The sequence below is a fragment of the Leptodactylus fuscus genome, chromosome 1 (genome assembly GCF_031893055.1).
Source record: "Leptodactylus fuscus isolate aLepFus1 chromosome 1, aLepFus1.hap2, whole genome shotgun sequence".
Classification (NCBI taxonomy): Eukaryota; Metazoa; Chordata; class Amphibia; order Anura; family Leptodactylidae; genus Leptodactylus; species Leptodactylus fuscus.
In genome coordinates, this window is record NC_134265.1 from 123,487,328 (window position 1) to 123,513,429 (window position 26,102).

At 42.9% G+C, this 26,102-nt stretch overlaps 1 protein-coding gene across 2 annotated transcripts; it reads left to right on the top strand.

Annotated features, from left to right (window-relative positions):
• The first annotated feature begins 336 nt into the window (after positions 1–336).
• SDSL (serine dehydratase like) lies at positions 337–25,795 on the top strand. 2 transcript variants are annotated; one of them, XM_075262909.1, is made up of 9 exons: positions 337–442; positions 7,926–8,037; positions 13,298–13,480; positions 13,931–13,970; positions 14,161–14,300; positions 17,436–17,524; positions 19,326–19,556; positions 20,757–20,881; positions 24,889–25,795. In XM_075262909.1, exons 3-9 carry the CDS (start codon positions 13,319–13,321, stop codon positions 25,080–25,082), a joined length of 981 nt encoding a protein of 326 aa, XP_075119010.1. In that variant the 5' UTR covers positions 337–442; positions 7,926–8,037; positions 13,298–13,318; the 3' UTR covers positions 25,083–25,795. The 2 variants fall into 2 exon arrangements, with proteins under 2 accessions (XP_075119010.1, XP_075119018.1); XM_075262917.1 differs by having other exon boundaries at positions 13,304–13,480.
• The last annotated feature ends 307 nt before the right edge of the window (positions 25,796–26,102 follow it).

Sequence of the window (26,102 nt, forward strand, 5' to 3'; positions counted from 1 at the left end):
AAATTATTCCTGGTACCAACTGCACTTTAAGATTGTCTAGTCTAACTTTGTACCGTCTGGCAGAATTAATTATTCTGCCCCATTGTGTCAGGTTGAGAGTTTAATTGCTGGTCACGTGACACAGCAAAGGACCAGAAGGACCTGGATAACGCACAAGTACAAGTGCTGGTAAGAAGATTTGCCTTCACTATTATTCACATGTTATGGGCCAAGGACAGTTATTAAATCTGGAAGCTGTTTTATATGCACATATGTAATATATCCATTAGCTATGATACATATTATCAAGTGTAAGTTAAAAACAATTCCTGTATTTTCCATAGTCACAAGGACTCTCTGGTGATCTAAAGGCTCCCTCCGTCATCATGCTGACACATGCTTCAGGACCTTGACCGGAGTAAAGGCAAGGAACTAATCTTACAGACAGCGGTGAATAGCTAAGGTATGGTTAATGTGAACTGGGCTCTATTAACCTTCCTAGTATAGGATCTGTATATTTTCTTCATACTAACTCAGTCCTTCAAGACACATTTGACAAAGCTGAGAAACTGTGCAGCAGTTCACAGGCTTATTACAAACATGGCTAACTGGTGCACAGATATAACCTAGCTTGTGGTTACATTACCTTACAATATGGTTGTGCAGTCAATCTACATCTGACAGATAGCTGTTTAATCCCCAGATGGGAACAGAAATTTAATGTACTTAATTGTACAGTGTTGCTTAAGTGGATGGATCATACAAATAATATTCTGTATACCTGAAAACTAGGTAAAGTCAACTGTAAGGTTGGAATCACTACTGCATTTGAGTCTTGGTACTGAAACTGGACGGAAACATGGTGGACCCTATTATAGTCTATGGCAGGGATCAGCAACCTTCAGTACTCCAGCTGCTATGAAACTACAACTCTCATGCAACATTCACTTTCATAGGAGTTCCAAGAACAGTAGAGCAAGTATGCGTGCTGGGAGTTGTAGTTTTACAATAGCTGAAGTGCTGAAGGTTACCTACTAGAGATGAGCGAACACTAAAATGTTCGAGGTTCGAAATTCGATTCGAACAGCCGCTCACTGTTCGAGTGTTCGAATGGGTTTCGAACCCCATTATAGTCTATGGGAAACATAAACTCGTTAAGGGGGAAACCCAAATTCGTGTCTGGAGGGTCACCAAGTCCACTATGACACCCCAGGAAATGATACCAACACCCTGGAATGACACTGGGACAGCAGGGGAAGCATGTCTGGGGGCATAAAAGTCACTTTATTTCATGGAAATCTCTGTCAGTTTGCGATTTTCGCAAGCTAACTTTTCCCCATAGAAATGCATTGGCCAGTGCTGATTGGCCAGAGTACGGAACTCGACCAATCAGCGCTGGCTCTGCTGGAGGAGGCGGAGTCTAAGATAGCTCCACACCAGTCTCCATTCAGGTCCGACCTTAGACTCCGCCTCCTCCGGCAGAGCCAGCGCTGATTGGCCGAAGGCTGGCCAATGCATTCCTATGCGAATGCAGACTTAGCAGTGCTGAGTCAGTTTTGCTCAACTACACATCTGATGCACACTCGGCACTGCTACATCAGATGTAGCAATCTGATGTAGCAGAGCCGAGGGTGCACTAGAACCCCTGTGCAAACTCAGTTCACGCTAATAGAATGCATTGGCCAGCGCTGATTGGCCAATGCATTCTATTAGCCCGATGAAGTAGAGCTGAATGTGTGTGCTAAGCACACACATTCAGCACTGCTTCATCAAGCCAATACAATGCATTAGCCAGTGCTGATTGGCCAGAGTACGGAATTCGGCCAATCAGCGCTGGCCAATGCATTCTATTAGCCCGATGAAGTAGAGCTGAATGTGTGTGCTAAGCACACACATTCAGCACTGCTTCATCAAGCCAATACAATGCATTAGCCAGTGCTGATTGGCCAGAGTACGGAATTCGGCCAATCAGCGCTGGCTCTGCTGGAGGAGGCGGAGTCTAAGGTCGCTCCACACCAGTCTCCATTCAGGTCCGACCTTAGACTCCGCCTCCTCCGGCAGAGCCAGCGCTGATTGGCCGAAGGCTGGCCAATGCATTCCTATGCGAATGCAGACTTAGCAGTGCTGAGTCAGTTTTGCTCAACTACACATCTGATGCACACTCGGCACTGCTACATCAGATGTAGCAATCTGATGTAGCAGAGCCGAGGGTGCACTAGAACCCCTGTGCAAACTCAGTTCACGCTAATAGAATGCATTGGCCAGCGCTGATTGGCCAATGCATTCTATTAGCCCGATGAAGTAGAGCTGAATGTGTGTGCTAAGCACACACATTCAGCACTGCTTCATCAAGCCAATACAATGCATTAGCCAGTGCTGATTGGCCAGAGTACGGAATTCGGCCAATCAGCGCTGGCCAATGCATTCTATTAGCCCGATGAAGTAGAGCTGAATGTGTGTGCTAAGCACACACATTCAGCACTGCTTCATCAAGCCAATACAATGCATTAGCCAGTGCTGATTGGCCAGAGTACGGAATTCGGCCAATCAGCGCTGGCTCTGCTGGAGGAGGCGGAGTCTAAGATCGCTCCACACCAGTCTCCATTCAGGTCCGACCTTAGACTCCGCCTCCTCCGGCAGAGCCAGCGCTGATTGGCCGAAGGCTGGCCAATGCATTCCTATGCGAATGCAGACTTAGCAGTGCTGAGTCAGTTTTGCTCAACTACACATCTGATGCACACTCGGCACTGCTACATCAGATGTAGCAATCTGATGTAGCAGAGCCGAGGGTGCACTAGAACCCCTGTGCAAACTCAGTTCACGCTAATAGAATGCATTGGCCAGCGCTGATTGGCCAATGCATTCTATTAGCCCGATGAAGTAGAGCTGAATGTGTGTGCTAAGCACACACATTCAGCACTGCTTCATCAAGCCAATACAATGCATTAGCCAGTGCTGATTGGCCAGAGTACGGAATTCGGCCAATCAGCGCTGGCCAATGCATTCTATTAGCCCGATGAAGTAGAGCTGAATGTGTGTGCTAAGCACACACATTCAGCACTGCTTCATCAAGCCAATACAATGCATTAGCCAGTGCTGATTGGCCAGAGTACGGAATTCGGCCAATCAGCGCTGGCTCTGCTGGAGGAGGCGGAGTCTAAGGTCGGACCTGAATGGAGACTGGTGTGGAGCGATCTTAGACTCCGCCTCCTCCAGCAGAGCCAGCGCTGATTGGCCGAATTCCGTACTCTGGCCAATCAGCACTGGCTAATGCATTGTATTGGCGTGATGAAGCAGTGCTGAATGTGTGTGCTTAGCACACACATTCAGCTCTACTTCATCGGGCTAATAGAATGCATTGGCCAGCGCTGATTGGCCGAATTCCGTACTCTGGCCAATCAGTGCTGGCCAATGCATTCTATTAGCTTGATGAAGCAGAGTGTGCACAAGGGTTCAAGCGCACCCTCGGCTCTGATGTAGCAGAGCCGAGGCTGCACAAGGGTTCAAGCGCACCCTCGGCTCTGATGTAGGAGAGCCGAGGGTGCACTTGAACCCTTGTGCAGCCTCGGCTCTGCTACATCAGAGCCGAGGGTGCGCTTGAACCCTTGTGCACACTCTGCTTCATCAAGCTAATAGAATGCATTGGCCAGCGCTGATTGGCCAATGTATTCTATTAGCCTGATGAAGTAGAGCTGAATGTGTGTGCTAAGCACACACATTCAGCTCTACTTCATCGGGCTAATAGAATGCATTGGCCAGCGCTGATTGGCCAGAGTACGGAACTCGACCAATCAGCGCTGGCTCTGCTGGAGGAGGCGGAGTCTAAGATCGCTCCACACCAGTCTCCATTCAGGTCCGACCTTAGACTCCGCCTCCTCCAGCAGAGCCAGCGCTGATTGGCCGAATTCCGTACTCTGGCCAATCAGCACTGGCTAATGCATTGTATTGGCGTGATGAAGCAGTGCTGAATGTGTGTGCTTAGCACACACATTCAGCTCTACTTCATCGGGCTAATAGAATGCATTGGCCAATCAGCGCTGGCCAATGCATTCTATTAGCGTGAACTGAGTTTGCACAGGGGTTCTAGTGCACCCTCGGCTCTGCTACATCAGATTGCTACATCTGATGTAGCAGTGCCGAGTGTGCATCAGATGTGTAGTTGAGCAAAACTGACTCAGCACTGCTAAGTCTCTGCATTCGCATAGGAATGCATTGGCCAGCCTTCGGCCAATCAGCGCTGGCTCTGCCGGAGGAGGCGGAGTCTAAGGTCGGACCTGAATGGAGACTGGTGTGGAGCGATCTTAGACTCCGCCTCCTCCAGCAGAGCCAGCGCTGATTGGTCGAGTTCCGTACTCTGGCCAATCAGCGCTGGCCAATGCATTCTATTAGCCCGATGAAGTAGAGCTGAATGTGTGTGCTTAGCACACACATTCAGCTCTACTTCATCAGGCTAATAGAATACATTGGCCAATCAGCGCTGGCCAATGCATTCTATTAGCTTGATGAAGCAGAGTGTGCACAAGGGTTCAAGCGCACCCTCGGCTCTGATGTAGCAGAGCTGAGGGTGCACAAGGGTTCAAGTGCACCCTCGGCTCTCCTACATCAGAGCCGAGGGTGCGCTTGAACCCTTGTGCAGCCTCGGCTCTGCTACATCAGAGCCGAGGGTGCGCTTGAACCCTTGTGCACACTCTGCTTCATCAAGCTAATAGAATGCATTGGCCAGCACTGATTGGCCAGAGTACGGAATTCGGCCAATCAGCGCTGGCCAATGCATCCCTATGGGAAAAAGTTTATCTCACAAAAATCACAATTACACACCCGATAGAGCCCCAAAAAGTTATTTTTAATAACATTCCCCCCTAAATAAAGGTTATCCCTAGCTATCCCTGCCTGTACAGCTATCCCTGTCTCATAGTCACAAAGTTCACATTCTCATATGACCCGGATTTGAAATCCACTATTCGTCTAAAATGGAGGTCACCTGATTTCGGCAGCCAATGACTTTTTCCAATTTTTTTCAATGCCCCCAGTGTCGTAGTTCCTGTCCCACCTCCCCTGCGCTGTTATTGGTGCAAAAAAGGCGCCAGGGAAGGTGGGAGGGGAATCGAATTTTGGCGCACTTTACCACGTGGTGTTCGATTCGATTCGAACATGGCGAACACCCTGATATCCGATCGAACATGTGTTCGATAGAACACTGTTCGCTCATCTCTATTACCTACCCCTGGTCTATGGGGTCTGCGGGTTTCTGCTCATAACCACTTTTTAAACAGACAGAGCCTCTGTCTTTCAGGTATCTCATGTGGACCCGAAGGACAGGGACGCGAATGCTAGTGTGAACTTAGCATTACTCTGTAACATGTATTTTATACTGAGAGTATATTCCAGTATATTCTGCTAATTGTGACTGACTGCAGAATCGAGATAAGTACTCAGCTTTCAGAGAAAATGAGCACACAAGTCCATGCAGGCTGAATGACACAGCAATAATGTCATACTTGCTGCATCAACAGCTATGGTAGGACAGAATGCCAATACAGCTCTTTTAGGAGATCGTAGGGAGCTCATAGAACCCAATAACATCAACAACCTGCTTGACCTGCGAAAGCGAAGTTGTCCACAAGAATTGCTCAATGTGTTATGTTGTAGTGAGTCATTTCTTTTTAGCCATCAAGGAATCGGATTTGTTATAATTGTATAAAGTATTAATGGAGCACTCACACTTATATAAAAAAGCATGCATGCTTTTTGTTTAATTTTTTTCCAGAATAAAGCACCATGTAAATGCAGCCTTATCCACTTTGTTCTTATCTTCCATAACCATGACCAGCCATAACACTCCTGTATGTCAGTTTCTCTATTCATTCCTTGCGACCCTCTATGTAAGTCTCATAGAATTGAATAGAGAGACTGACTCTCTGTCTACACATAAAGACCGTGGTAGGCCGCACATTGAGAAAACAACGCGATTTGGCAGCAGCATTTTACAGTACCTGCAAAGTGGGTGGGATTCTGGCTAATTCCATCCACGTATTGCAGAAAAATGCGTTTTTGTAAATCGCAGCATGTTAATTATACTTATGTATGGCATAAACTAATCCAACGAATAGGAGGTGTAAAGTTACACTAGACTGTCTAATAATGTGGCAGATTTATCATCCAGCATTACATACTGTGATATATGTGATGCATTTTAACCCCTTGCTGACATCCACTGTATTATTACTACAGATATCATCACTTTAAAGCAGGGGTCCTCAAACTTTTTAAACAGTGGGCCGGAGACAGAGCAGGTCGCACAGACATCGGGAGCGGTGCCCTCCAATAGGTAAAGTGAAGTGCGCTCCATGGCCTGGCCCGAGCTCCCCAGGAGCTTCATTATAAATGCACGCCTGCTGGTGGTGCCGGCGGGCCAGACAGAAGTGCTTGGCGGGCTGCATGTGGCCCTCGGGCCGCAGTTTGAGGACCCCTGCTTTAAAGACTGCATCTGCTCAGGATGCCGTAACAATTGGGAATCAGATTTCTAGCGACATGTGGAAGATGCTATATTTAAAGGGGTTGTCCCATCACAAGGATCCTATCTATACTGCTTGTTAATGTGGATGTAAGACTTTTCCTAAATACATTGCTTCAGCAAAACTGCTTTGTTTGTCCACTATCTTACTTTATTCACTTCATTGTTTACACATTTCTTGACTTATCTGCTCAAAAGTCAAGTGATGTATCTGCCTGCTCTCAGGTGGGAGGGGCTAAGTTCATGGGAGTGAGCCTGGAGGGGGGGGGGGGGGGTAGTTTACACTTTGAGGGGAAGGGGCCGCCAATACAGACCCGGCATCCGCTGTAATAGAGAGGCAGATGCCGGGGAGGGTGAAACGCCAGCACAGGTGCTGGGGCCTGTGACATCGCTACGCTCCTGCCCTGCATGAAGCCAGCAGAGGTAGGAGCGATGATGCTATTCCGGATGGGGGGGGGGAGGAGCGGAATAGCAGCATTGCTCCTGCCACTGCTGGCTTCATGCAGGGCAGGAGCGTAGTGATGTCACAGGCCCTGGCACCTGTGCTGGCGTCTAACGCTCCCCGGCATCCGCCTCTCTATTACAGCAGATGCCGGGTCTGTATTGGCATTGTGAAGGCTGGGGAACTGACTGGTCTCACTATTCGCTGTACGTCCGATGCCTAGCTGCATCGGGAGCTCGTATGCAGGGCCAGCGGCATAGAAGTGACGTTATCTCGCCTCTGACTTTGCATATGTAACCCCGCCCACCAATGACGCAACAAAGCAGGAAGAAAGAAGATTTTACAGCAGCGAAGAGTGGTGAGTATGCGACGTGGGAATACCCCTTTAACAGGACATCCCTTGCAATGAGATCCATGGGTGGTAACCTGTAGCCATGATAGCCGGGAGTATATTGAAGGCTCCCAAGCCTGTCTTTGAATCCACTCTATTACAGACTGTTGTAGGCAATTTATTTCAGTACGTTGTATTGGTGATCAGGACCCTAGGGCTGAAATCCCCTGAGTCCAAAAATGAAAGTAAAGATAATAAAGAAAAAGTTTTTTAAAAAAAAAATGTATACAAAGGTAGAAAATTTCAAATTACCCCCGGTTCCCTAAATCTCAAATATAAATAAACAAAAACATCAGGTATCCCAGTGTCTATAATGGCCTGGACTACATACATAAAAAAATATTTATTCCATATGGTGCGGGCAAACAAGCTTTTATAACAGGTTGACTCAATGATGGCCAAAGAATAACTATAAGCATACCATGATGTAATAAAATAATAGGTGTTTAATAAATAAAAAGAGGTAATACTTAGCTGTGGTTACAAATGATGAAATGGAGAGCCCCATTGTAAGACTTATATGGACATATGTATGTATCTTGTAGCTATGATACATGTTATCAGGAGTAATCTAAAACAAATCCTCTGTTTGTGACAAGGAGACTTTGGTGATCTAGAGGCGCCCTCCTTCCTCGTGTTAACACACCCTCAGGACCTTGACCAGAGTAAGAAGTAAGAAGCTTGTCGTACAGATAGCAGTGAATAACTAAGGTATGGTTAATGTGAACTTGGGTTTAAGTGTCTGGTTATAGGTTCTTCATACTTAATTCATACTAACTCAATCATTCAAAGCCATAATTCACAAAGGTGAGAAAATTGTTTTTTTATCCAACTAAACATTCTGTCATGTCGTTAGTGAAGTTAAAATACCTTAATGTTCATACTCGACATTGACATTCAACAATATACTGCGAATTACAGTATGTACTGATCATAGGGTGTTGGGTTTAGTTTTCACATAGATAATGCATGAGAAATATTTGATTTAACTCAAAGACATACTATCCTGGAGAGAGGGATAATGACTAGTGGTTAAATAGTATATAATACAATGTGATATACAGATGTATCCTAAAAGAAAGGGATTGTAGTTGTATAATACCTTTTTTTATTGACTAGCTGAATAGACTATAGATGCACATCTTTGTGACATTTTAGGACTACTCTTCATAATATGTTCACAATACCCAAGGAAGAGGGTCTTGTGTCTGTATCTACTCTAAACTTAGATTGTAATCTCAATCTAATCAGCCAGTAAAAAAAGTATAATAAAACTACATTTCTTGTCATAGATGTAGTAAAACTGAGTCTGTAGTTTGGAACAACTTCATAGTACTTTAGGTTAACATGCATTTAATCTCACACTTTATCAAATGCACAAAATAATGATGATGCCACGCTTGTGAGATCTGTAGCTTATTCTGTTTATAGGATACTAGCAGGAGGACCCAGCTTTGCATGGGTATATTTCATTTTTTGTTTGTGTAGTGGCCCCTTAAGAGTTGCACAGTTTTCCACTGGTCTATTTTGTATGTTGTTTTTGGGTGTGTCCATAAGCATCATGTGATCATGTGTATCTCAGTTTGGATATCAGTAAAAAACCTGCGATCGGTTGTTATGGATACCTGGAGTAAAATGTGTGATCATGTGTGCTGATATCCACAATACAAAACAAGGACAAACAGCCCAAAAATATGAATGCAGTGCTTGCAATCCAAAATGAGACAAAAAACACTTACATGCCCCGTAGTCTTGAAACGGTGAGCGTCACCCAGGAGTCGCTGATGCAAGGGATGTTATCCCCTTAGATAACTTGTCCTCAATGGAAAACTGCAAATGGTGTCTCCCAGCAGGAGTACAGACTCCGAAGTTGTTCTTAATAAAACTTAGCTTTTATTATTTTTTAGCATACAGCTGGTTAAAATTACATTAGTGGCGGTGGGGTTGGTAGACCAAAGCCTATGCGTTTCAAAGCATTGGCTCCTTATTCATGGCATTATGTGTGCTGAGCTGTGTATCTAATCCTCTCATGTGTGCTGAGCTGTGTATCTAATTCTCTGATGTGTGATACTGTGTTCTGAGCTGTGTATCTAATCCTCTGATGTGTGATACTGTGTGCTGAGCTGTGTATCTAATCCTCCGACATGTGATACCTGTGCTGAGCTCTGTTTCTAATCCTCTGATGTGTGATAATGTGTGCTGAGCTGTGTATCTAATCCTCTATGTGTGCTAATCTATATATCTAATCCTCCGACACGTGATACTATGTGCTGAGCTGTGTATCTAATCCTCCGACGTGTGGTACTGTGTGCTGAGCTGTGCATCTAATCCTCTAATGTGTGATAATGTGTGCTGAGCTGTGTATCTAATCCTCTATGTGTGCTGACCTATGTATCTAATCCTCCAACACGTGATACTATGTGCTGACCTTTATATCTAATCCTCCGATGTGTGATACTGTGTGCTGAGCTGTGTAGCTAATACTCTGATGTGTGAAACTGTGTGATAAGCTGTGTATATAATCCATCGATGGTTGGATATCAGTGGTAGAGGCCCGGTATAAAACGTTCCCAGACACCTGATGGATCTGTGTGCCAAATTTGGTGAAGATCGGTCCAGTCGTTTCGTCGTGCACAAAAAACAAAAGCAGACAGACAAAAAGAAGCTCATTTTTATATATATAAGAGATACAGGTCTGAAAATATCAATACTTGTGAGATGATCTTGAATCATATGATTCTTGTATTAATAGTGTAGTCTAATTCTTATAATCTGGCAGTTTGCGAACCTGGATTACGAAATATTTTGGATTAATGCACAGCAATTAAAAAAGTATATAAAACTATATACTGTTTATAAGAGGATTATGAATGATGGCCCAGAATGGAGTATTAATAGTTAATATCCTGAGATTTCTAATTGATTATCTCATCTCAATTTTAGGCCTAATACACATTTTATATCTCTGGAGACACAATACAGAGACCATGCAATGATGTGCCCCTTTACCATACCCTCTGTATGGCTGTCAGGCTACATTGGCTGGACAACATTCTGACAGATCTGATCTTCTCCTGAATAGAGTGTCTCCTGCACTGGCTAATACAGAGGAACCTCTCTCTGTGACTTTTATATGTTATAATAGGGAGAATTGGTATCAGTTGTCCAGGAGATAGCTGATACTTTGTTAACTTTCATATTTCAACATAATGTAGGTTAATATTCATACATAAGATCAGATCAACTGGAAATCTATTTGCTATCACAAAAGAAGAAAAGCCAAGATCGGCACTAATCTGTGTAGAAAGGTCAGTACAGTGACCTCTACAGTACATAAGCACCGGAGATGAGTGCTGGTCTCTGCTGCTGGTTATGTGTTTTCCTTACAAGAGATACAGGTTATTAGGCTTTCCCCAATTGCTGTCATGATGCTGCAGGGTCGCAGCCATCTCCATCTGGCTACAAGCTCCCTATTTCTTTAGGCTCAATTGCAGTTGCACCCACTATGGCCACAATCATTACTCCCCTGAGTAATTAATTCTGAGTAAGAGCCGCACTCTAAGAGGGGTGACACACTACATACCAAATTATAGCAAGGGCCGTTTATAGCCAAACTGTGTCCATGGGCCCCAAATGCTGATATACCAACAATGCTATCATATTCAGCGAATTCAGAAGGCAGTTGCGACACTTCCAGTGGCAGCCCCTTTAATAATGCCCCCTGACCACCTTTGTGCTGCCTAATAGATTTTTTGTGCTCCTTTATAAATAGTTCCCCCTTATTAATAATGTCCTTTTCATAAATAATAGTTCCCCTTATAAATAATAGTCCCCGTTATCTGTAACAGCCTCCTGTATAAATAATAGCCTCTTTAACAATATCCCCTTTATAAAGTTTCCTGCTCCCTTATATATAATTTCCCCCTTATAATAGGCCTCTTATCCTCCTTCATAAATAATAGCCCACCTTCTAAATAAGTTTCCCCCTTATAATAACCCTCTTTACATATAATAATTTCCCCTTATATAGCCCTCTTATTTATAACAATATCCCCCTTATATATAACATTCTTTCCCTTATAATTGCCCCCTTTATATAATAATCCCCCCGTAACAATCTCCCCCTTTTAATAGCTCCTCTTATATATAACAGTCTCCCCCGTATAATAGCTTCTCCCTTATAAATAATTGACCCCTTATATATTACAGACTCCCCTTTTTAATAGCCCCTTTATATATAATAGTTCCTCCATTATAAATAATAGCCCCCTTATATTTAATAACTTCCCCTTATAATATCACCGCTTATAAACAGTTCCTGCCTTATATATAATAGTTCCCCAATATAATAACCCAATAGTTTACCCCTTTATAAGGGGGAACAATTATTTAAGATCGGGTTATTGTAAGGGGAACTATTATTTATAAAGGTGCTGTTATTTATAAGGAAGTAACTATAATATATACGATGACTATTATAAGGAGGAACAATTATATACAATAGCCCCCCTTATATTTAATAGTTCCTCCACTAAAAATAATAGCCCTCTTGTATATAATAGTTTCCCCTCCTTATAACAGTTTCTCCCCCTTATAAATAATAGTTAACCCATTATAACAGCCCCTCCTTATCAGGTCCCTTTTCCCTGTGCATTACATTTTAGTCTATGGCGGAGCAGGGACCTTTCTGCTCTGTCACAGGATTAAACAGCATTGGTGTGCATAGCACAGCACGCTGATATAGCTGTGGAGCTCCCGGATTGGAGTCATCTGCTCTGGATCCTGGGGTCCAGGGCAATTGGTCTCCTTTAGTGGTGGCCCTGGTTATAGCTGCAGTCAGTTATGGGGTCACAGGTGCTTTCCCTTATAAGTAAGTGACACACAGAATAATTCCAGACTATTTATCATTACTATGGGATGTCTCTGGATGTAGTTATGCCTGCATTCAGTTCTGGGGTCACAGATTCTTTCCAATTCCAGGCTTTCGCATTATGGGCATTGTTAGCAGCATAACTTCACAGTCAGTAATGAGAAATATTTGCAATATTGACATACTGCAGTTTAACTCATTGCAGCCATTTTAAAAGTTTTAAACCAATAGCTTTTTTATCTTTACCAAAATTTTGTTATATTCTGACACCCTTGAATAAGGACTCTTTTTTTGCTGGCCAGATTTACTTTTTATTTACACCATTATGGGGAATGCCTGATATTTTGATCCCTTTTTATTCAAATTTTTATGGGAGGTAAAACAGTGAAAAAAACAGCTGTTCAGCTTTTTTTTCCCCCAATTCACCATATGGGAAAATATTTTTAGAAGTTTGTATATTGGGCAGTTTCAGATGCAATGATACTAATGTGTTTGTGTGTTTACTTTATATATCTGAACTAGGGAAAGGGAGTGATTTAAACTTTTATTAATTATTTTTAAATGTTATATTTTTTCCTCTTTTTTCTTTATTTAAAGTTTTATTTTTAGACTGTCTAGGGGTCTGATCACTAATACAATACACTGCAATGCTAATGCATTGCAATGTATTGTAAAATCCATAGAAGTCTATTACAGGCTACATAGAAGTGTCCCAGGATGCTGAGGGTCTGCCCCCAGTGCAACAACTGCATTATTTTCATAAGACTTAAAACTTGTTTTTCTCTAAATCTTAAAAAGTGACAGACATAACTAATGTATGTTGATTATTACTGTAATGTGCCCTGGAATGCAGTTGAATATGTTTTGGGGAGGTAGTAGTCTACCTTTAATTCCTATCCATTATGCTGCTATTGCATATTACAGTGAGTTAGTTGCTGGTGAGTTTGAGGCAGCTAACCAGCTTCCAATACTACCTGTTTGGTCCCAGCTTAGTGGGGCAAGGAGGAAACAAATACCCGATTTGCTATGGTATTTCCAGTTGTAGTAGATGTATTAAACAGATTCAGGTAAATGTTACAAATTGCTCTGTATCTTTTATAGCAACAGATATTATTTACGTTTATGATGGATCCCCAAGATGGAATCCCTCTTCACATTGTCAGTCCACTGAAAGAAAGCTTAGCTCTTTCTAAGCTGGCTGGTATCCAGGTCCTAATGAAACTGGAAAACATTCAACCAGTGGGGTCTTTCAAGATACGTGGAATCGGACACTTGTGTCAGAAGGTGAGATGATAGATAAATGTCACATGCTTGTTCCGGTGTGCTGTTGTATTAAAGGGATTCTACTATTAAACTACCTTTTTTTCTAATGAACACGTCGGAATAGCCTTAAGAAAGGCTATTCGTCTCCTAACTTTAGACGTGGTCTATAGAGCAGTGATTGGGTCAGCACATGCACTGCTCCATTCATTTCAATAGGGGTGCCAGAAATAGCCAAAAGTTGTACTTTGAATATCTACGGAACTCCTATTAAAATGAATGGAGCTGTACATGCGACAGTCATACCAGCCAAACCAGAGGCATTTATGTATACAGAGCAGGGATATATATATATATATATATATATATATATATATATATATATATATATACAGTATATATATATATATATATATATATATATATATATATATTCAACTGGAAATAAAACTTGAAAATCTTTTTCTTCTACAGTTGGCCAAGGAGGGATTCAATAAATTTGTCTGCTCTTCAGGTACCGAATAAAAATATTTCTACATGCATATATTAAGTAATCTATAATGTAACTGATACATTTGCAATATTCTATGTAAGATAACACCTATTATATCCAATATGGTTAACTATTTAATGTACAAAGTCTTACATGTTTTGCAAATATTTGTATACTGCCAATGTTTTCTTTTATTTCTCCCTTTTCCTAGGTGGAAATGCTGGATTAGCAGCATCCTATGCATGTAGTAAACTAGGGGTTCCAGCCATTATTGTTGTTCCAGAGAGTACCACTAAACCAATCATTCATAAACTGCAAGAGTTAGGAGCAGAAGTAGTGATAACTGGAAAGGTGAGCAAAAAATAGAAAGGTATCTAGTAAAGGGAGAAATGATGAATCAGAGTCTTCATCTCAAGTCAGACGCATTCTTCGTGGAGCCATGAAACTACATTCAAATCTAAGCTAGATCAGAGCTTGTGTATATTTCAGGCATCATTTACAACAGAAAACTGGAACAAGTGAGGATGAATCTGGTGGAGCTGATAGCCCTTTCCACAGCATGCCCTCAACATTCTCCGTTTTCAGAAAGCACCGAAGAATAGCAGTTGTATTAAATATTGTGGAGTTAAAAATGTTGCAAATCTGACTATCATATAAACAAGTATTGTAGCTCTAAAATGTAAAGGATTTGATGTGACTTTACCAATCCTTTTAAAGATGAAGCTGATTTGTCAGTTCTCACAGGTCTGACTTCAAATTCTATTGACTAGATGAAAACCAGGGGAGGTTGCATGTGAAAATGTATATAGTAAGTTCATGCCCACTATTTCATGCGTGTACACATCAACCCACCAAAGCAGCACTGTTTTTGTAGTAGGTTTCTGCTATGGGTTACAGTCCAGTCTTGGATAATATAAGATGGTACTGTATAATATACCAAAAATTTAATGGAAATAGCTACATTCCTATCATATGACTCCAGACTCTATACCAGTATATGGTAATTTAAAGGAACTATGCAGCCATTTAAAAGAATGGACTATCCTTGGCTTTGTCCCATACAAGTAAATGTGATAATGCTGTAGTATTCTGAAAGGCAGCTACTACAAGTATGATTCTTAGCAGTATGCAGGGGCGGATCCAGGGCCGGGCGAGCAGGGCCCGTACGTAACAAAAACTCAGGTCGGTCGGCAGGGCAATTGCCGAGGGCCCCAGCACTTGCAGGGGCCCCCTGTCGGTCCTCTATCAGTAGCTGCAGCTCCTGCACACAGTGTGCTTCACACATATACTTTCCCTATTAGGAAGCACACTGTGTACCTGCAGCATCGGCTGATAGACAGCAGCCAGCCAGGGAGCTGCAGCTATGGATAGAGGACGCTCCCTCCTCACCCCCCTTCTCTGGCTGCCCTCTGTCAACCAATGAGAGGGTGAGGAGAGCCGAGGAGGCGGAGCTTATCGCTCTACAGAAGATGGACCCTGCCATCCTGCATCTTACACATGAGAGGGAGAAGTTCAGCAAAGTGAAAGTAAAGACAGAACACGCAGGTACAGGCTGGAGGGGGGAGGGGGTTACTCTGCCTATTAATGTCAGGCATTTGGAGTTATTCATTTAGTTTTGGTAACTCCACGTGCCTCATATTAATAGCAACTAACCCCATAATGTCCCTCACATTAACCCCTGTGTGCCTCACCATAAGGGTTACTGATGTGTGAGATATATGGGGTACTAATCCCTGGCATGCAGGGTTTTTCTGTCCGCTTGAGAAGTCGGACATCTTCACTTGCGGACAGGGAAGGACGGGCACGGAGTGCAAAAGAACGCACCCGATGCCCATTGAAATGAATGACAGGTGTCACGGACACAGCTAGTGTCCGCTCCTAATGTCCGTGACAGATTTTGAGCGGACACTAGGAGCAGACACTACCTGTCGGACACCGACGGTAGTGTGAACGCTCCCCTAAGAGGAGAAGGGAATTAGGTATGGGAATGTGCAATGTGATAAAAGTGATAAATTACTGAGCTATTGTGGCATCACCTGGTTAGCATTCACACATGGTATTGTGGCAGAATTCCCTAAATTGATGTGTTGTGGCTTTAAAACCTCACCACAGGTCAAATTGCACTGCTGTATTTTGAGCAGCATGTGAAATGTATAACTTTCATCCACATTGATAATATTGTACATGCTATACAGATGGTATACACTCACTGGCCACTTTATTAGGTACACCTGTCCAACTGCTCGTTAACACTTAATTTCTAATCAGCCAATCACATGGCGGCAACTCAGTGCATTTAGGCATGTAGACATGTTCAAGACAATCTCCTGCAGTTCAAACCGAGCATCAGTATGGGGAAGAAAGGTGATTTGAGTGCCTTTGAACGTGGCATGGTTGTTGGTGCCAGAAGGGCTGGTCTGAGTATTTCAGAAACTGCTGATCTACTGGGATTTTCACGCACAACCATCTCTAGGGTTTACAGAGAATGGTCCGAAAAAGAAAAAACATCCAGTGAGCAGCAGTTCTGTGGGCGGAAATGCGTTGTTGATGCCAGAGGTCAGAGGAGAATGGCCAGACTGGTTCGAGCTGATAGAAAGGCAACAGTGACTCAAATAGCCACCCGTTACAACCAAGGTAGCCAGAAGAGCATCTCTGAACGCACAGTACGTCGAACTTTGAGGCAGATGGGCTACAGCAGCAGAAGACCACACCGGGTGCCACTCCTTTCAGCTAAGAACAGGAAACTGAGGCTACAATTTGCACAAGCTCATCGAAATTGGACAATTGAAGATGGGAAAAACGTTGCCTGGTCTGATGAGTCTCGATTTCTGCTGCGACATTCGGATGGTAGGGTCAGAATTTGGCGTCAACAACATGAAAGCATGGATCCATCCTGCCTTGTATCAACGGTTCAGGCTGGTGGTGGTGGTGTCATGGTGTGGGGAATATTTTCTTGGCACTCTTTGGGCCCCTTGGTACCAATTGAGCATCGTTGCAACGCCAAAGCCTACCTGAGTATTGTTGCTGACCATGTCCATCCCTTTATGACCACAATGTACCCAACATCTGATGGCTACTTTCAGCAGGATAATGCGCCATGTCATAAAGCTGGAATAATCTCAGACTGGTTTCTTGAACATGACAATGAGTTCACCGTACTCCAATGGCCTCCACAGTCACCAGATCTCAATCCAATAGAGCATCTTTGGGATGTGGTGGAACTGGAGATTCGCATCATGGATGTGCAGCCGACAAATCTGCGGCAACTGTGTGATGCCATCATGTCAATATGGACCAAAATCTCTGAGGAATGCTTCCAGCACCTTGTTGAATCTATGCCACGAAGAATTGAGGCAGTTCTGAAGGCAAAAGGGGGTCCAACCCGTTACTAGCATGGTGTACCTAATAAAGTGGCCGGTGAGTGTATATTCACCTAAATATATACACAACCGCTATAGTTTGTATAATAAAATGGCTCTTCAATAGGTTTGGGATGATGCTGATGCGTATGCTCATCGCTTGACTGAAGAACCTGGCTCTGCATATGTCTCTCCATTTAACCATCCACTCGTTTGGTGAGTATAGTTAAAAAAAACAAGTGTGCTCTGATATATAGTACAGACCAAAAGTTTGGACACACCTTCTCATTCAAAGAGTTTTCTGTATTTTCATGACTATGAAAATTGTAGATTCACACTGAAGGCATCAAAACTATGAATTATCACATGTGGAATTATATACTTAACAAAAAAGTGTGAAATAACATAATATATCTTATATTCTAGGTTCTTCAAAGTAGCCACCTTTTCCTTTTATTCCTGCTTTGCACACTCTTGGCATTCTCTTGATGAGCTTCAAGAGGTAGTCACCTGAAATGGTTTTCATTTCACAGGTTTAATAAGTGGGATTTCTTGCCTTATAAATGGGGTTGGGATCATCAGTTGTGTTGTGTAGAAGTCAGGTGGATACACAGTTGATAGTCCTACTGAACAGACTGTTAGAATTTGTATTATGGCAAGAAAAGCAACTAAGTAAAGAAAAACGAGTGGCCATCATTACATTAAGAAATGAAGGTCAGTCAGTCTGAAAAATTGGGAAAGCTTTGAAAGTGTCCCCAAGTGCAGTTGCAAAAACCATCAAGCACTACAGAGAAACTGGCTCACATGAGGATCGCCCCAGGAAAGGAAGACCAGGAGTCTTCTCTGCTGCGGAGGATATGTTCATCCGAGTCACCAGCCTCAGAAATCGCAGGTTAACAGCAGCTCAGATTAGAGACCAGGTCAATGCCACACAGAGTTCTAGCAGCAGACACATCTCTACAACAACTGTTAAGAGGAGACTTTGTGCAGCAGGCCTTCATGGTAAAATAGCTGCTAGAAAACCACTGCTAAGGACAGGCAACAAGCAGAAGAGACTTGTTTGGGCTAAAGAACACAAGGAATGGACATTAGACCAGTGGAAATCTGTGCTTTGGTCTGATGAGTCCGAATTTAAGATCTTTGGTTCCAACCACCGTGTCTTTGTGCGACGCAGAAAAGGTGTATGGATGGACTCCACATGCCTGGTTCCCACTGTGAAGCATGGAGGAAGAGGTGTGATGGTGTGGGGGTACTTTGCTGGTGACACTGTTGGGGATGTATACAAAATTGAAGGCATACTGAACCAGTATGACTACCACAGCATCTTGCAGTGGCATGCTATTCCATCCGGTTTGCGTTTAGTTGGATCAACATTTATTTTTCAACAGGACAATGACCCCAAACACACCTCCAGGCTGTGTAAGGGCTATTTGACCAAGAAGGAGAGTGATGGGGTGCTATACCCAGATGACCTGGCCTCCACAGTCACCAAACCTGAACCCAATCGAGATGGTTTGGGGTGAGCTTGACCGCAGAGTGAAGGCAAAAAGGCCAACAAGTGCTAAGCATCTCTGGGAACTCCTTCAAGACTGTTGGATGACCATTTCAGGTGACTACTTCTTGAATATCATCAAGAGAAAGCCAAGAGTGTGCAAAGCAGTAGTCAAAGCAAAAGGTGGCTACTTTGAAGAACCTAGAATATAAGACATATTTTCAGTTGTTGTTCATAGCATAGTTTTGATGCCTTCAGTGTGAATCTACAATTTTCATAGTCATGAAAATACAGAAAACTCTTTGAATGAGAAGGTGTGTCCAAACTTTTGGTCTGTACTGTACTCTCAGCAGATGGATAATACATTATTGTGTCTTTCTGATATAGATTTTCAATATTTATTTGTTATATTAAACTCAATATTTTGCTTTTACATTTCCAAAACACTTTAATAAAGATAAGGAAAAAAATAGGCCCCGAAATAAGTTATTTTATCGTTTTGTTGCATTTTCTCCTTTTTTCTAGGGAAGGGCACTCCAGTCTTATATTTGAACTAAAAGCTTCTCTGGGGAATCAAAAACCAGGAGCTCTTGTGGTTGCAGTTGGTGGAGGAGGCCTTCTGGCTGGTTTGGTTGAAGGACTTATTAAAGTGGGCTGGTCTGATGTACCTATTATTGCCATGGAAACAGTGGGTGCCCATTGCCTGAATGCAGCCATCCAAGCGGGAAAATCAGTAACATTACCTGACATTACTAGGTAAGAGTCTTGCATTCATTCTGATACAAATTCTCCACTGAGAATTCATATTTGCTGAATTCTTCATTGCAAGAGGAAGTTGAATAGAAGGTCACAAACATATCATATTACAGCTTAAAAAAGAAGTCTATGGTGAGGGAAGTGAATAGGAGCCTGGTTAGAGGAGCAAGGCAGAGACTGCTGAAATTATCAGTATACTTGGTATCTCACTGTAAGACCTTTATTTACATTAATACAAGTCACAGCATCTCTATAATGTCCTATATGATCCAGCTGATCCAAGCATTTTTAAAAAAAAATTTGCTGGGAAGGTGAAAAAAATAATAAAAAAATCATTCTCAGCTGTTCCCAGTGCTCCGGTGTCCTCCCAGGCGTGGTCTGGTTCTTCTGCTCCGGCGTCTTCTCATGGGTCTCTTCCTGAGTTCCGCTGAAGCTTATGATTAGTCTCAGCAGTCATGTGTGGCTGGGACACACGTCATCACTTAACCGAGAATACTGGACCGCGCTGGGAGGCACCGGAGCACTGTGGAAAAGTGAGTATGTTTTTTTTTTTTTCGTTTTATTTTTTGCTTTAAACATTAAATGAGTTGTTAATTTTTGCCTAGTCAACTCCTTTCAAGATCAGAAAATACAGTGACCAGGGCTCTTCCATGCTAAAATCTCTTAGGGGCAATGGCAAAAAATAACGTTTGACCTTTGGATATAGAGACTACGAGAGCATTGAGAGAGAAACCTATGTAATTTTAAAGCAAAATGATAATAACGGTCAGTGGGGTGTGTACCGGAAATAGATTCCTGTTGACGAGTATATTCTGAAGATACAAGCAAATAATGGTGGTTTGTAGAATTTTACTTTAATTCCCATTCGACTGACCAAATGGACACTAAGCAATGAATAGCAAGCTCACCTGTCTTTCACTGAGAAGAAAAGTACCTGTAATTACAGTCGCTCTTCAAGCTGCAATTTACTAGGGTTATTAAGACCCAGCCTGTGCCTGACAGCTCCCGCTCACAATCACATGGGACCGTCCAATTAACTGTGACAATCTGACACTTCTGAAGTGAGAACTGTCCCTTTATCCCCGACACTCACACATGAGTAGGTCAGAGGCAGTCAGCTGCGCTCTCCTGTCCATAGGTTTGTGTAGTGGTCTCTATTATTCCCCTTATAATAGTGTTTAACCTGTCTGTCCCTTACAGCATTGCAAAGTGTTTGGGTGCAAAAACAGTATGTGACAGAGCACTGGAGTATGCAAGAAAATACAAAGTCATCTCTGTGACTGTGGATGACAGAGATGCAGTGCAAGCAGTGGAGAGGTTCTTAGGTAGGTAGAAGCATTGCTGTCTATTTTATGGCTGTCTATTATTAAGCTTACAATATTTTGTTCACTTCTCCATGTCTAATATATTTATTTATCTGAACTGTAACTACATTCTTAGGGACATTCTTAGGGATATAGAAGCACAACCAAGATGTCACGTGTATATGGGTGCAAGCTTCTGAGGTTAGACCAGTCCTCTATACAGTACCAGGTGCACAAAGCAGGAAGCAGCACTCCAATGTAAAGCAAATTCACGGCCAGATTTGTATTCATCCAGTATACAGCAAAGTTTCCTCTATGGAATTATTTTCAAGTGCTTGTAATAGTTGTCTAGAGGTATCGAAACATTGTTGTACACTGGGTGAATAAAAATATTTCTTGGATTTTTGATTACTTGGAGTGCTGTTTCCTCCTGTGTGTACTTTTCCGAGAGTTTAAAGGAGTCTGTCAGGAGGCAAATGGGTATCAAACCAATGATAGTACCTTGTAGGACTACTTCTACATTTTCCAAAGATGTCTTTCTTATTCTGCACTGCAGCTTCATTTTCATGGAAATCAGTGTGTATTCTTATGCAAACTAGCTGAAAGGGTATTAGGGGAGTTTCTTCTCTGGGGTTCACTCACTTCTCTGGATAATGGCCCTACTGCTACCCAACTCTTCCCCCCATTGCTTGTGTGACATCTCACACTTTGTTTGCAGTTAGGATCGGTTATTTGGTATGGAGAGTGCCACGGTAGAAGAAGACATGCCCCTAGACAGGGCCGGCTCCAGGTTTTTATGGGCCCTTGGGCGACAGAGCCTCAGTGGGCCCCCTTGTAAAGGAGGCGGGGGAGTCAAGACACTGTGCGTCGCAGATGAAGCGAGTGACGTCATGCAGGAGTGTGGCGTCACCAACGCCATACCTCCCAATTTTTAAAGAGAAGAAAGAGGAGCAAAATGTGCGGCGCGCTCTGCACGCCGCGGCAAATTTGGCTCCACCCACTTTTGTTGACTCCGCCCATTCTCATTCATTTATCATGTGCTCCCACACAGTACAATCCTCCTACAGTCACCGTAAATTATATGCCCCCCCTCCATCTCTCCCCCAGTTTCATATACACCCTTCCTTTGCCCCCAGTTTCATGTCCCCCCTCCATCTCTGTCCCCAGTTTCATCACGTTCTCCCCCTTCATCTGCCCACAGTTTCATGTCCCCCGTCTCTGCCCCAGTGTCATGCTCTTCTCTCCCCACCCCCTTCATCTGCCCCAGTGTCATGCTGTTCTCTCCCCACCCCCTTCATCTTCCCCAGTGTCATGCGTTCCCCCCTCCCCTTCATTTGCCCCCCAGTTTCATTGGGCCCCCTTCATTATGTTCCACCTTTATATTTAATACAAAACAAACACTTACACTCACCTTCCATCGATCCCCCGACGCTCCTCTCTCCAGTCACATACGCGATTAAAGCAGGAGCTGTGAGTTCAGCTCCTGCTTAGCTGCGGCCCGGCTTGCGTGTGTAGGCGTGATGACGTCATCGCGCCTACACACGCAAGCCGGGCCGGAGCTTTAAAGTAGGAGCTGAGCTCACAGCTCCTGCTTTAATCGCGTATGTATTCCAGCTCATCGGCGGATGGACGCCGATGAGCTGAAATCGTGACAGGCAAGTGCCGGGGGGCCCCCAGAGGCTCTGTGGGCCCCGGCACTTGCCCGACTATGCCGTGCGCTGACGCCGGCCCTGCCCCTAGAGCCCTTTTCAGCAAAGTTGCATTAAGATAAAAAGCTCATTTTCATGTAAATGGAGTTGTAATGCAGAGTAATAAAGGCATCTTTTGCAAAGTGTAGAAGGAAGACTGCAAGGTGCTATCATTAGTTTGATACAGATTTTACTGCTGACATACTCCCTTTAATTATCGATGTCCTATCCTTATGGTCAGCTGCTTATAGATATTGGAGATTATAGATTATCACTGAATAACAAGCACAGCTCAGTACATTGCATACCGGCTGTTCAGCTTCATTCATTTGAATGGGACTGAGCTGATGCTGTATTATATGACTGATGAATGTGAAGTTATTGATACACATAATTGATCACAATTCTCATCAGCGGGTCTCCCTGGTGTCAGACTCCCATTGATCTGAATTTGACACTATATATTATGGGCAAGCCATCTGTAATCTAGCCCAAGAAAACCATTTAATGTACTTCAGTATTTTGTTACAACTTCTTATTGCATTGTTTTTGCTGACTGGGAAAGAAATCATGATAAACGAAGCCTTAATATTTTTTAATAGGTAATAGAAAAACAGTTTTAGGTCGGGATCCCACATGGTGTAAACGCCAGTTTGGTGGACTAGCGAATCCCACCCACATATTGAAGAAAAATACCAAATGTCATGTTTTTGGAAATCGCAGCATGTCAAATTATACCCACAGAAATGCTGGTGGGTTCCCTAAGGCCGGATTCACACAGGTTTTTTGAATCGGACTTTGAGGCGGCGGCAGCCTCAGAATACGGTCCCAAAAATGACTAGCCGCCCGCGTTTTTGAAAATCGCAGCATGTCAATTATATCTGCAGAAACTATGGCGTTCTCCCTATAGATATATTAAAGGCATAAAGTCAGCAGAGAAATTCTTTGCGAAAATGCAATGAAAATGCTTTAGTCTAAAGGGATTTTCCTGAGTGTATTAATTAAAGGTCTTCTATTAAAGATTGGTAGGGGTCTGACACCCAGGCTGATCAGATGTTTGAAGAGGCAGCCGTGTTTGTGTGGGTGCAGAATTGTTTAGTGGTTAAGCTTGGTGTCACAACTCCATTCGTTCACTTGAATGGGACTGCCCTGTGATCAGGCCATGTGACCAATGGATTTGATTGCATGTGAAGCAGAACTCATGCACCACCACTGCCACTTCAAATAGTTGATCCATGGGGGTCCCAGATGGCTCAAATGAATGTTCAGTTGATGACCTACAGGTATGCTAAGGATACATCATTAATTTTAAAGGGGCTCTATCAGCAAAATTTTGCTGTATGAGCCCCAGTATGAGCCCCACATATGCGTGAATAGCCTTTAAAAAGCCTATTCAGGCACCACTAATCTTATTTTAAACCCTGCTCCCGTTTTAAAATAAAACTATAAAAACATATATGTAAATCATACCTTTTCATGCACAGGGGGCGGTCGTGCACAATCCGACGTCATCTTCGGTCCTGCCTTCCTCTTCTTTCTTCTTCTAGCGACGTCCTCCTGTCCTGGCTCTTCTCCACCTTCGTCTTCTGTTCTTCTGGAGTGAAGACGTTCGCAAGCGTACTGCGCATACTCGCGTAGTTCTAATGGATACTTAGAACTACAACAAAAATGGCGCCAGCATGTGCACAGTAGCGCTCCGGAGGTAGCGCTACTGCACATGCATGGGATTTGAATGCACGCACTGGATTTTTAAAGGCTATTCACGCATATGTGGGGCTCATACAGCAAAATTTTGCTGATAGAGCCCCTTTAAAGTCCTGGTAAATCCCTTTCATAGGGCATGTTGACAGTGGTTATCTTCTTGAGACAATTCTATTCTGTTCTTGCACATTTATTTTTGTGAAATTACATTTATATAAATGTAAATAATTCTATAATAGTAAAATAAATGATCCCCTTCCCTTCTTTCCTGCTGCTCCTGTCCTCTGGTATGCTATTATTCATTCTGATAGACTCGCCCCTGCCTTTCCACTCTTTACACAATCTCTGAGATCCCACCTCTTCAAAATTGCCAATCCATCTTCATTTCAATCCCAACCCCTCATTACAATTAGACAAGTCCCAAACCACCAGTCTCGTCTGTCTATTGCTCTCTTTGCAATTTGATATCAAGCTCATGTAGTCAGGGCCAGCTATAATATGTTGGTGCTTGAGTAGCAGTAGTCTTTCATTATACTCTACCTTTTATGTTTTCATTCATTGTGTAACATTGTGGAACATCCTTTATCGGGGAGCCCACGTTGCATTTTCTTCTCACTCTCTCTTTTATATTTCTTACAGAGGATGAACTGATGCTAGTAGAAGCTTCATGTGGAGCTGCCCTTGCTGCAGTATATTCGGGACACATCCAGCGCTTGCAAAAGGAAGGCAAGCTGGAACCGTTACTGGGGCCATTGATAATGATAGTTTGTGGAGGAAGTGCAATAAGTTTATCTGAACTTCAAAAGTTCAAATCCCAGCTTGGAATGCTGTAATCTACCTGAATAAAAGCATATGACTACAGTATATGAGACTGGCAGTGATTCAGCTAACTGAGAATACATGGTCTTTCCACTGGAGGGAGTCTGGAGACCGACTATTACCTTCTACATTGATGAGAACAGAATGTTTGCAAGATTTCTATTAACCTTTGACCTCAGTTCTAGCTATTGATCAATACAACACTCTAGCATTTTCTCTATACCTCCTGGTCTTTTCATTTTTCTCCTTCCTGACTTGCCGGTTTCCTAGCTCTCTGCTTCTGTCTACTCTCGCCTCTACTGATGAATTTCCTTATAGCATGAGTCCTCTTACAGATTCTCTTTGGGATCAGACCTCTATAAATCATAACTCTCCAGCCAATATCTTATGTAAAAAGGTACCTCGGGGCTGGGAAATCCTATTACCAGAAGCACCATTAATTATTGCAAGTCAGCTTTGCCTCCAGCTGTAATATGTTATCTACAGCCCCTTTAGCCCAGGCAGTGGCCTTCCCACTGAAATGGCTGGAGGGGATGCAGAAAATGTTTTGAAGAAATCAATATTTAAGTCACCAATATGCAGTATCTATCTATCTATCTATCTATCTATCTATCTATCTATCTATCTATCTATCATCTATCTATCTATCTATCTATCTGTGTTTATATTACTGTCTGTGTACATATCACTTGGGGCTAACGTCTTGTTGGGTAAAATCAGCTTTTACAGTAAACTGCATAATAATAAGAAAAATGGAATAATTAAATTATTTACTGACTGTATTGGTCACAAAACAGGGGTAATTAACCTTAAAGGGGCTGTCTAGGATTTAAAAAAAAAAAAAAATAGGAGCAGTATATATATATATACTAGAGGGAGGACCCGGCTTCGCACGGGTATATTACATGCTATGTTTGTGTAGTGGCCCCATAAGAATTGTCCAGTTTTGCCCTGGTGTATTGTGTATGTGGTTTGTGTGTATGTCCATAAGCGTCTTGTGATTATGTGTATCTCACTTTGAATATCAGTGCAAA

What these genes read in the sequence shown, in the direction of transcription:
- SDSL (XM_075262909.1), top strand. Translation starts at nt 13,319, where the DNA reads ATGATGGATCCCCAAGATGGAATCCCTCTTCACATTGTCAGTCCACTG. An exon ending in TCGGACACTTGTGTCAGAAG is followed by an intron (nt 13,481 to 13,930) that starts GTGAGATGATAG and finishes TTTCTTCTACAG; the next exon opens with TTGGCCAAGGAGGGATTCAA. An exon ending in AAGTAGTGATAACTGGAAAG is followed by an intron (nt 14,301 to 17,435) that starts GTGAGCAAAAAA and finishes GCTCTTCAATAG; the next exon opens with GTTTGGGATGATGCTGATGC.